Source organism: Hippopotamus amphibius, chromosome 4, assembly GCF_030028045.1.
Source record: "Hippopotamus amphibius kiboko isolate mHipAmp2 chromosome 4, mHipAmp2.hap2, whole genome shotgun sequence".
In the NCBI taxonomy this organism is placed as follows: domain Eukaryota; kingdom Metazoa; phylum Chordata; class Mammalia; order Artiodactyla; family Hippopotamidae; genus Hippopotamus; species Hippopotamus amphibius.
In genome coordinates this window covers 66,189,032-66,201,386 of record NC_080189.1, presented here as the reverse complement: position 1 = coordinate 66,201,386, position 12,355 = coordinate 66,189,032, and the positions used below count along the sequence as shown (strand labels likewise).

Sequence of the window (12,355 nt, the reverse complement as noted above, 5' to 3'; positions counted from 1 at the left end):
GTTACTCCGCAGCGTGTGGGAACTTCCTGGATAGAACCCATGTCCCCTGCACTGGCAGCTGGATTCTTAACCACTGTGCCACCAAGGAAGTCCCTAAATGTTTATTTTTCAATATTTGTATTCCATTTTGAATTTCCTTCACCCTCTGGTTGATTTTAGTTATATACTTATTTGGAAGGTATGCGAAATATTATCATAGTTCTAATAGCTGATGGCATACAAAAGGTATACAACTCAGAGAAATCTCAGTTTCTTCTCTTCCCTACCTCCCTCTTCCCATTACCCCTTCTTTCTATCCTGTTCCCATCCATCCCCCAACAGTATCCACTCTCATTATTTTCTAGTTTATCCTTACTGTGTTTCTTTTGCACAAAGAAGAAGGTAAACTCCTTCTTTTTTAATATGAATGCTAGCATATTACAGATGTTCTTTTGTACCTTTACAGTAGTAATTTTAAACAAGTTTTTAGTTAGAGCTCCAGCCACCCAATCATTTCCTTCACTCCCCCCAAAAGCAGCTAGGACTTTATAGAATCCAATTTTTAAATAACGTACTTATAGGATTAAATCCAAGTTGTTATCCTAGAAACAAATGGCCCTTCGTGATCCAGCTCTTGTCTGTTTTTGCAGGCTTGAACTTCCTGCATGTGCTGTGGGAAAATCCCGTGCTGTGGGAAAATCCCATACTGTTTCGTGCATCTCTGTCTTTTCACATGGTATTCACTCCAACTTTGCTAAATAGCACTGTCTCTGTTTCTGCTCCCAGTGTCCAAAGGCAGTCTCCTTTTTTACTTTCAAGAGAGGTGCTGTCTCCTTTTTTGAAGTCTTCTTGACCATGCTAGTTAGACTTAGTGGCTTCTTTCTCTCTCATTACACCTTATTTGAAACTTGGTTATAGCAATAGGAAAATATTTTATTTGTCTTTTCCTCTGTGATCTCTTTTCATTGGAATATCCTCAGTACATATAGATACTCACAAACTATTGATGAATAGAAAAGAAATAAAACCCTGTTTATTCCTCATTTGGGGTAAGCTTTCCAAACAGAGAGGTGGAAATAACCCCTAAGAACCCAGTCATCACCTGGAGTCTTGTTTCAACACACAAAACCAAGAGACCCTGCATCCTTCTAATTGTCAACATCATGACTACCCTGAGACATTGTTGTCATTCCCGTCTGCTAGAAGGGAACCACTGATACATCTACTCAACCAGACTATACACACGCTCTTAAATATGGAGATTGTTCTGGGGTTCACTCTTCCGGTAGTATAGTTTCTACTAGCCACAGACTAGTGTATTCTTGCCTTCCTTTCTTTTTCCTGCTGATCTACAATATTGAAACATCAACACACTCCTTACTACATCTGAGCCATTGAAGGCATTCCATAGTCATAAATTTTTAAAAATCTGAGTTGAAATTTTGGTAATAAAATACATTCTTTTAGTTTTCTATTTAGTTACCAGTACCCAGAACATTATTCGTGCTTTTCTTCTTTAGACACCAATGCATTTCAATACTGAAAAATAGTACTTAAAGTTTAAGTATGATATGCCATTGAGTTATTAAATAGGGTGAACTGGTTAGAATTTATTTAAAGTTGTATAAATTCAATTGAACTAGCTTGAGCAAAAATGATATTTATTATGAAGATAATGCATTTTTCACAGAATCAGGATAGGAACATACTGCTGAATTCTCAGGAAAAAAAAACTTAAACTTGGGACTTGAACACCTTGAAAACTCAGTTTGTGTGTGTGTGTGTGTGTGTGTGTGTGTGTGTGTGTCGCGGTTCTGTTTTCTCTGCTTGTGGGCTTCATTTTTCCCTCTCACTAGATAATAGCTTTCTCAACGTAGTGAAAAACGTGGCCATCAACAACTTCATAACTTTCTATCTTGCATCTCAGTCCACCAAAGGCTAACTGGCTCAACATCCCCTCTGGTACAAAGTTAAAATATCCAAAATAATTGAAGCATTGGCATAGCTTAGGTTCGCCCCGGACCAGTCAAGTGTAGTCAGGAAGGTGATCATATAAGAACATGAGAGGTCTCGTGAGAACCATGTATATAGAGGCAGAAAGGGCAGTTTCAAGTAGAAGGTGGGAGAGATGAGAAATGAAGGATTTTCTGGGTAGAAAACTAGTCTGCTGTGTGTCAACTACATAGTCAAATATGTTTCTTCCTGCTACAAAAGTCATCACTAGTGATCCATTATATATGGCCAATATTGGTAACTTACTGGATTTGAACCCACACTAAATGTATGAGTCATTACAAGCAGTTTACATCAAATTAGGATGCGTATGTTTTTCATTATTCTGAATAAAACTCACTATCAATGTCATTATTACTTGTTCATTATATATTTCATTATACGAAGCTCATATTTTAAAATTTATATTTTGATTATATGTAATTCACTAGCAAAGCATTTCCATGATCTAACAGAAGTTAATTGCTTTCTCATTATGCTTTCAGTATAATAGCAGTAAATGGGTCCTTGGAGAAACCACCTATGCACATACTGTTTTTCAAAATAGCAGAACTGTTGATTGTCAGTTGCCTGCTGAGGTTCAGCAGTCTGGTACCATGGATCTGATGGGTAAAAAACCAGTTGTGAAGTGGCAAATAAAGGTAAAAAAGAAAAGATATCCTCATATTTACAAACAAAGTAAACATATATTAAAATTTCATAATGAATTTACAAAACTACACTCAAAACAAATTATCTTATTGTAGAACTACATACATCTTACAGGTCTCTAATGATGGTTATAGGTTCAGTAATCCCAAAATAATGATTGTATATGATGGAGCTTGTCAAGTTTGTGATCTCTATGAAAAGGACCCATGTACTATAAAGGTATGTATCTTTTCAGTTATTTTCACATTTAAGTCATAGGTTTTTAATTTCCCATGCTACTAGCCTATTAATGTAGGTTTTCACTTTCATATCACAAATACTAATAGAGAAAAGCCTTCCTCAAGTTTATGCAAGGTTAATCAAAATTGTTCTTCCGCCCGTAACTCCTGTTAAAATGAGCAAAGAAGAGTTTCTACCTTTAAATTTCTGAAGTGGCAGGTTGTTTACTCCTAAAAAATCAAAAGAGGAGGTTCAGATTGCATTTTTATTCCTACAAACATTTTTTAGATAGTAATAGTGATTTTCAAATAAAATATCGCTTTATGTTTACTTAATCCTCTTTGTGGCAAGTGATATGCATTTAGATAGAGTTTGTAAAATGTGTGAAGCTAACACTTTTACAGGGAGTTTCTTGTGGCAACTCAGTTCATTGAACCATGCAAATATCTACCTCTTGAGGGATTACAGAGCATCACAACCTGGCTGAATCATCCCATCTATACCCTTCTTAACCTATATCCAATCTACTGGGTTTATCAACAGTTTTCTTTCACATGTCAGTTGCTGATTTAACTGATACCATGGATGTAATATCACTTGGCTCTTCAAAACTAAAAAGCATATCAAATAATTTTTATGTATATGGAAATTTAAATTATCATTATTTTAAATTTTTAAATCTCTTTTTCCTTGAGATTAACAATCAGATCATATCAACAAGAAATTTGTGCATTTGAGAAGTTGTTTGATTTTTATTTCCCCCCAAATATTACATTTCCACATGTCCTACAATAATTACTTTTAAAATGTTGTTCACAATTGTTTTAACCTCTTGGGGTTATTTTGTTCTTATTTTTATGCAATGCTCCAAGTGATGTCAAGGACATTTGGTAAAATGAGCAAAGTTTATATATCCTGAACAAAATTTGGTCTTCTCCCCAGGTTAAAAATGGTTGCATGTCAGCATCTCTCTCCACTATTTTGTGTAATGATATCCATTATCAAGTGTGGGTGATTATGCCATGGATCTGGTTTAGTTTTGCCATGTTCAGAGGACACAGTGGGCTCCTAGAGGAAGGGAGGATAGCTATAAATCAATGTGATTCTTAGATATGCAGGGGAGGAGTCTGTTTAATTTCTGTGTAAATAAAACACTTCCAGCATGAGTTTAGCAGTAAAAAGACAAAAGGAAAAGAGATATTTTCTTCCATGTTATTTATAAGTTATAATTCTGCACAGAGATACAATTATATGTATTTTCTTCTTTCCATATTGATCAGTTCCATAAGCATTTACACATAAAGGACATTATTTTTTAACATGCATTTATGATCAGGATGTATGAAAAAGCATTTTCTAATCAAAACAGACTTATAAAATGCATTTGTTGTAATCACCAACATATATGCTGCTAACCTTATGTGTACTGTGTGTTTTTTTCCTAAACACTAACTATAGTTGTATCTTGATTGTTTTCCTTTTTAAAAAATTTCTGTTAGGAAAATGTTTGCATTATTGATGGGCTCTGCTACATTGAAGGAGATAAAAATCCTACCAGCCCTTGTTTGATTTGTAGACCTAAAATTTCAAAATTTACTTGGTCATTTTTAGAAGGTAAGTTATTCTTTTTTAATTCAAATATTTCCTCCATAAGATATTCTAAAAATAATTTTAAACCATGAGTTACATAAATGTGTTTAAGATGAACACTCTGTATAATTTAGGATTTTTCTTAACTGTGTAATTTACTTTTCTGGAAGGAAATATAAGATGAAATGTTTTTATTTTATATAATCTCTATGATTAGAGTACAATAGGATATGGGATTTTTATTTTAATATATGGTAAGGAACACAAATCCTACCATTCTGTGACACTATAATATTGGGTATGGATTATTTCTGGATGCTTTGTTCCACCCAAAAAAATACCCAAATTATAGTCATGTACCATATAATTTCTATACTTCCTTAAATACAGCTATGCATGATTCCACATAAGTGTTCCTCACTTTCTCTTGCTTCAGTCATAAGACCAAGCATCATAAGATACAAGATATAATTACTCCCTGGTCCCATGTAGTTTTATCTAAGGAGTCATAAAACGTTATATTTACACAGTGCTTTGTAATATCACTATATATGTTATTGTATGTGCAAATTTCATTAGTGTGTTAGGCTATATGTCAGAGGATTTATTGCTCAGGTGCAAGATTCATGGGATATTATGGGAAGACAGTGGGAATTTGGGAAAGAATTTAGTGCAATAGACAAGGGAAACAATAAAACTTCTGGATTGGTGTCTATGTTTTTAATGGCTTCGGTATGACTGATTCATCATAGATTCACAACATTCAAAGATATAAGGGATATTAAATTATCTGTTCCAAGCCCCTCGTAATGAGAGGTGAGGAAATTAAAATCAATAAATGGTGTAAGGATATAAGGGACAGAATGGGAGCTAGAACGACAGTCTCTTGCATCAGTGCTTTTTCATGCAAGGAGAGTGTTTGTGCCCAGTAAAATAAAAAGGACTGTTCTTTCTGTTAAGTCAGTTGGCAAGGAACGGAATTTTTTTTACTATGACAATATAAAAAGATGTTTTAAATCACTTCATGAGCATAAAGAGAACTCTGTCCACAATATAGCCATGTTCCCTGAGTAGCTCACATTCCAGTTTGTGAGCCTGGACACTAGAAGGACCTCCAAGGAGCTGAGGATTGGTATGACTAAATGGCTCCCAGTTATTGGGTTTGGCCAAAAAGTTCATTCTGGTTTTTCCGTACGGTGTTATGGAAAAACCTGAATGAACTTTTTGGCCAACCCAATATTATAACTGGGAAGGGACTTACAGGGAGGAAAGTTCAGGGGAGTCAAATGAACAGCCCAGTCACAGATGATAAAGGAGAAAGAGAAAAGGAGGTGTAAGGGTGAAAGTAAACCATATGACACAGCAATCCCACTACTGGGCATATACCCAGAGAAACCATAATACAAAAAGATGCATGTACCACAGTGTTCACTGCAGCACTATTTACAATAGCCAAGACATGGAAGCAACCTAAATGTCCGTCAACAGATGAATGGATAAAGATGTGGCACATATATGCAATGGAATATTACTCAGCCATAAAAAGGAATGAAATTGAGTTATTTGTAGTGAGGTGGATGGACCTAGAGTCTGTCATACAGAGTGAAGTAAGCCAGAAAGAGAAAAACAAATATCATATGCTAACACATATATACAGAATCTAAAAGAAAAAAAACGGTATTGATGAACCTAGTGGCAGGGCACGAATGAAGATGCAGATGTAGAGAATGGAATTGAGGACACAGAGGGAGAAGGGGAAGCTGGGACGAAGTGAAAGAATAGCATTGACATATATACACTACCAAATGTAAAACAGATAGCTAGTTAGAAGCTGCTGCATAGCACAGGGAGATCAACTGATGCTTGGTAATGACCTACAGGGGTAGGATAGGGAGGGTCGGAGGGAGGCTCAAGAGGGAGGGCATATGGGGATATATGTGTAAATACAGCTGATTCACTTTGTTGTACAGCAGAAACTGGCACAACACTGTAAAGCAATTTTACTCCAATAAAGATCTGAAGAAGAAAAAAAAAAAGAAAGTAAAGCTGAAAAGAATAGACAGCAAAGAGGAAATAGTGATAGAGCAAGAAGTGAGACAGTCAATACTGAAAAGTAATTTCAGGAGAAGAGGAGATGCATCTAGGCTGGGTGATGCAAATGTATTAATGTAGTTTATGCTATATTCAAAGTGCTTTTATACTCTCATAGCAAAGCTTGAAAGCTTGTACCTGTCACATTTACATTTTCTAAGAATGGAACTGAATTTATTTGGAATGTTTAAAAAATTAGTGAAAGCAGGTAATAGAAATTTTAAGAGTTCAAATTTTATCAAAATGTCTGTACCAGTGGAAGCTGTCTGTATCATACTTTTCCTTTCCTTTTCTTTTTCCTTTTCCTTTTGTACACAGGTACAAAAGTAAATGTTTTCTCTGTTACAGAAAACCAACCTCCAGTGATTCAAGTACCGCAAGATAAATTACAGACATTTTACGGGGAGAACTTTGTGTACCAGTTCGTGGCCTTTGATCCAGAAGGCTCTGACATCCATTTTACCTTGGACTCTGGCCCTGGAGGAGCAAATGTTTCCTCTGCAGGACTTCTTATGTGGAAAACAGATTTACAGACTCCCCAGCAATTTATCCTACATGTTAATGATAACTGCAGTGCTGAAACTAGAGTCATGATTGAGGTAGTATTTATAATTGCATAAATTAATTAACAGATTAATAACTATTTTAAATTTAAAATATAATTCACATTCTTAAATTATGAAGAGGAGCTAAATTATTAAACATTTCATGAAAAATTTAACTGGCAAATTTTAAAATATTTTTTGTAAGAATTTAAAACCTTAGACTCTCAACTTTAGAGCATGGATCTAAATTACTAATTCCTAGACCATTTTCTTCCGCACTTAACTATGAGAGCAAAGAATGCATTCATGTCCACCTCTGTGAAAGATCTGTGATAAACCTAAGATTGATAATTATGTCCTTTTCTTTCAAGTGAAGGAATCTTAGATGTTGAATTAGAAATCAAGATTATAAATATAGTCACTCTGCTGTACACCTGAAACTAACACAATATTATAAATCAATTCAAAAGATTATATATATATAAGATTTGAAATAGCTAGTTGCAAACTGTGTTTTCTTTTACTTTTTTTGTGCCCTATATTCACTTGAAACTTGGGATACACTCACAGAAGTAATGGTATGAAGGACAGTTGTGTACTAGGTCATGTTAACTAGATAATTCAAGAGATTGTTTACTCTCTAGGTCTTGACATGTCAGGTGACTAACTGCTTTCCAGTTCAAGAATTTTTTTCCAGTTGTTCTACTTACATTATAGAAATTGATCATCTTGGGCTTCCCTGGTGGCGCAGTGGTTAAGAATCTGCCTGCCAATGCAGGGGACACGGGTTCAAGCCCTGATCCAGGAAGATCCCACATGCCACAGAGCAACTAAGCCTGTGAGCCACAACTGCTGAGCCCTCGTGCCACAAATACTGAAGCCCAAAAGCTTAGAGGCCATGCTCTGCAACAAGAGAAGCCACTGCAATGAGAAGCCTGCGCACCACAACGAAGAGTAGTCCCCGCTCGCCACAACTAGAGAAAGCCCTCACGCGGCAACGAAGACCCAATGCAGCCAAAAATAAATAAATAAAAATTAAAAACAAAAAAAAGAAATCGATCATCTTGTAACATTGTAAAAATGTATCCCAAGCATTTATATTTTGGCTCTGCTCTTGAGAGTGGGCATAATTGCCTTATTAAACTATCTTTTAAAATACTATTTTACATTAAATATATACATGTTATTTTTGCAAAGTATGTGATCTGCTCCTACTTGCACTTAAAGATACATGCCTATCATGATTTCTGGGGCATAATCTAAAAAAGGTAATATTATGGCAAAATAAAGCCTTTACTTTCTGTTTATTTTACAGGTGACTGTGAAGTCTTGTGATTGCTTAAATGGGGGATCATGTGTGTCTGATATTAAATTTCCTCCAGGAAGTGGAGTGTACCTGTGTCTCTGCTTGCCTGGTTTTCAGGGAGATTTTTGTGAAGAGGATGTCACCGAGTGCCAATCGAACCCCTGTGGCCTTGGCAGATGCATTAGTGGTTTTCACAGTTATTCTTGTGATTGTCCACCTGAACTCAAAGGTAAGTTTTGGTTTCTCATGAATGAAATTAGGATGTGAACAAATTAGAAAGGAAAGATCTTTGGCTTTCCATGTAATCTACACATTACTCAAGCAAATGTATGGTCTTAAAGATTTTAATGCACACTTTAAAATTCTAGTAAAATTCATCACAAATACATTTGCTATCCATAGCTTTTTTAAATTGTACATTGTTTACATATACTCTTAAATTTTTGCTCATTTTTATAGTTTGGCAATATTCTATATCTATATTGTATTTTGCAGTTTCTTAAACATTTCTATCTATATTTGGTAGGTAGAAGTATATTTAAATGTATTACTATTGAAATACAGTATATAATAATAAAGAAATTTGCTATGGGAAATGTAAAAATTATCATTTAAGAATTTTATTGATAATTCACTTACTTAAAAATATCATGATATGAGTTGAAATCAAATGAAATGTTAGGACATTTGTTAACTCATTAAGTATTCTAAAATGTCTGATTCCAGAAACCCCAAATAAGTATATGACTGACAACTTTAATTCCTCGAGGCTTTTAAAAGCTCATACCAACGTTTTGTTTAATTAAAATAGATATAAATATTAAATAAGTAAATGTGCAGTTATTGAGCTCATATTTTCCTTGAAGACATATTTTAACATTGTAATAGAACTAAGCAGGACACTTAGGTGTCTTCTAATTTTCTTTAGCATTCTAAAATAAAAATTTTATTATTTGGGGCTATTTTGCTACAGACTACCTTTGAAAGAATTTAAATGTTGATTTCTTTGTGGATTTTACTATAATAGGGGTTACCATTATTAATGACTGTAACTATATTCATTCAAATAAGTTGTTAAACATTTCAAAGAGCAACACTTCATCTCAAAAAATTTTATTGAAGAAAGACTGACTTTCCTAGCACACTGTAAAATTTTCATGGATTTTTACAGCCAGTGTAATAACTGGACTGAATAAGTTGTCCTTACTCTAAGCAGGCAACCATTATAGTAACTTCTTAAAAAGATCATTGGGATTTTTAACAAAGTACAAGTAACTTCTATAATATGGTAATTTTTGCCTTAAAATATTAATGGCCTTTTTAAGTCTTATTTATAGGGAAAAGCTTATAAACTTGAACAGTCTTGCTTAATGTTAAATAGAATCTAATTAATAACCTTATGGTTAATTATGTAGTAAATTTTTAAAACAGTACACTTCTCTCCTCTTTATGGATGACAGTTTTTGGGCAGTTACCAGGACATATATAAAGAGTAAAATCAACCAATCTTTCATTTGACACATAATATTTTTCAAACTAAATAATTTGAATTCTCAATCTATATATTTTTTAGGCAAAAATTGCCAGGAAGATGTTGATGAGTGTGAATCCAGGCCTTGCTTTCCAGGAGTAGAGTGCCTTAATACCTTTGGTTCCTATCATTGTGGTTCCTGTCCAAAAGGATTTTATGGTGATGGGAAAATATGTCATGGTAAAAGTTCCTATTTTCTGGCATAAAATGTTTTTGTTTTTGCTGCATTTAATTAATTCAAATCACTCAGTTCCATTCTCTTGTACTCATGCATTCATTCAGGGTCATGGACTAACCTAGATGCAGAGAATGCAGAAATATATACATCCTCTGACCTAATAGGTTTGAGGATAGTAGTAGGAAGTATATGTAATCGCATAGTTAAATATGATGTTTTGTGTCTTTCGATAGAAGTGTCTAGAGAGAACAGTAGGAACATTACACGGGGAATCATGCTTACCTTGAGGGATAATGAAAAGGTACTTCGTTTTTAAAAGGAAGTATCACTACAGCTGAATCTGATGTATCTGATCAAGAAAGAGACATTCTAGGCAGAGGAGGTAGCATGAGCAAAGGTATAGAGGCATGTAACATCACGTGACACCTAGGGCACTGTGAATAATTCAGTGTGCTTGTAATAGAAAGGGTAAGGGGGGCTGCTACAAGAGTAGCAGGGGTATCAAGTGGACAGATCACTGACAAACTATGAGAAGCCTGACAAGGTTTACATCTGAGAAAGTCTACCTAAGAGCAGTGTGGAGGACGGACCACTTGCAGGTAAGGAACTGTGCAAATGTGAAGGTGGGAAGAAGACTTAAGACAACATTGCAAACATATGAAAGGTGTGAAGATATTCTGACCTAAGATGAGGATGAAAGAGACACTAAAGAAGCAACCTGAGTCTGTTTCTGCAGACTCACAGACATGGAAAACAAACTTGTGTTTACCAAAGGGGAGACGGAAGTGGGAAGGGACAAATTAGGGGTGTGGGATTAACAGATTCAAACAACTATATGTTAAACAGACAAGCAACAAGGCATACTGTATGGCACAGGAAATAATACCCATTTTCTTGTGATAACCTATAATGAAGTATAATCTGCAAAAATACTGAATCACTGTGCTGTACCTGAAACTAACACAATATTGTAAATTAACTATACTTCAGTAAAAACACAAAGCAAGTTGATAGTACTTGGTCAGTGGTTGGGATTAGCATGGTGAGGGAAGCAGTTACTGTGATTGGTTTAGGCAGGCTGAGTTGGTAGAACTGACATTCACATTGCTGTGGACTGAATTATGTCCTCCCAAAATTCACACATTGAATCTCAAACCCACAATATGGCTGTATTTGGAGTAAGGATGTAGTTAAGGGTAAATGGGGTTGTAAGTGAGAAGCCCTGATCCAATAGGGCTTCTAAGAGGAGACACCAGAGAACTTTGTCTCTCTGTCAGGTGAGGACACAAGGAAAATGCGGCTGTCTGGGACCTCGTAAGAAAGCTCTCTCACCAGGAACCAAATGGGCCTGCACCTTGATCTTGGACTTCCCACCCACCAACATGGTGAGAAAATAAATTCTGTTGTTTAAACCATCCACTCTGTGATATTTTGTTATGGCAGCTTGAGCTAAGACACACATGAAATATAAGGAAGAAGAAATGGTTTCGGAGAGAAAAGGTAATGAATTCAGTTTGGATACATAGAGACTGAGGTGACTATGGAATATCCAAGTGCAGCTCAGGAGGGAGGATAATGTTAAAGGTATAATTTTTAGGGTCACCAGTCAGGGATGAAATTTCCCAAGAATAACAGAGAAAAGAGGACAAAAAATTTGGTGAATATCCTTTAAAAACTTAAGAGAGAACAGTAAATTATAAAAAAATCAATGTCAAAGAAAATTATAAAAACTCAGTATCTTTGGTATTATTAAGCAAACAAGATGTATTTTGATGAAAATATATATATTAATGACATGATAGCATCTTGTGCTTCAAATTGGGGATTGGGGGGAGATAACAGATTTAAAGAGCACATTGCAGGATGGTGAGAGGAATTCCCTACTAGTTCAGCTACTTCCATCAACATCCAGTTCCAAATACTGAACCTTACACTGTACACACTAAAGTGGCCTAAAGTCTGTCTTTTCCAAACAGTGGCCCATTTTCTCAATAAGACCTTTATCAAGTGGAATTTAAGAAGAAAGCACATTGAACCAAATATCATTACACACGAGTGACTAATAAGTTTTCTATCAGAGGTATTTGTGTCTTTTAGGAAGATGCTTGTTAATACAAAGTAATATTTTATTGTTGGTTGTTGTTTACTTAGTTTTATGGTAGGCACCAGAGTCAGTAACTATAAAAGCAAACAAACTGCAGTTCTTATTTGTGAAGTTCCTAACTAGTGGAGGAAAGAGACACATAAATGTG

The 12,355-nt window shown here is 35.0% G+C and overlaps 1 protein-coding gene across 1 annotated transcript in view; it reads left to right on the top strand.

The window, feature by feature from the left end:
- VWDE (von Willebrand factor D and EGF domains) overlaps window positions 1-12,355 on the top strand; it is a 91,840-nt gene that overhangs the window by 27,470 nt on the left and 52,015 nt on the right. The window contains exons 13-17 of the mRNA XM_057732576.1: window positions 2,478-2,633; window positions 2,758-2,862; window positions 4,362-4,476; window positions 6,892-7,142; window positions 8,404-8,623. Of these exons, the coding sequence (XP_057588559.1) occupies window positions 2,478-2,633; window positions 2,758-2,862; window positions 4,362-4,476; window positions 6,892-7,142; window positions 8,404-8,623 (847 nt within the window). The remainder of the gene's footprint in view (window positions 1-2,477; window positions 2,634-2,757; window positions 2,863-4,361; window positions 4,477-6,891; window positions 7,143-8,403; window positions 8,624-12,355) is intronic.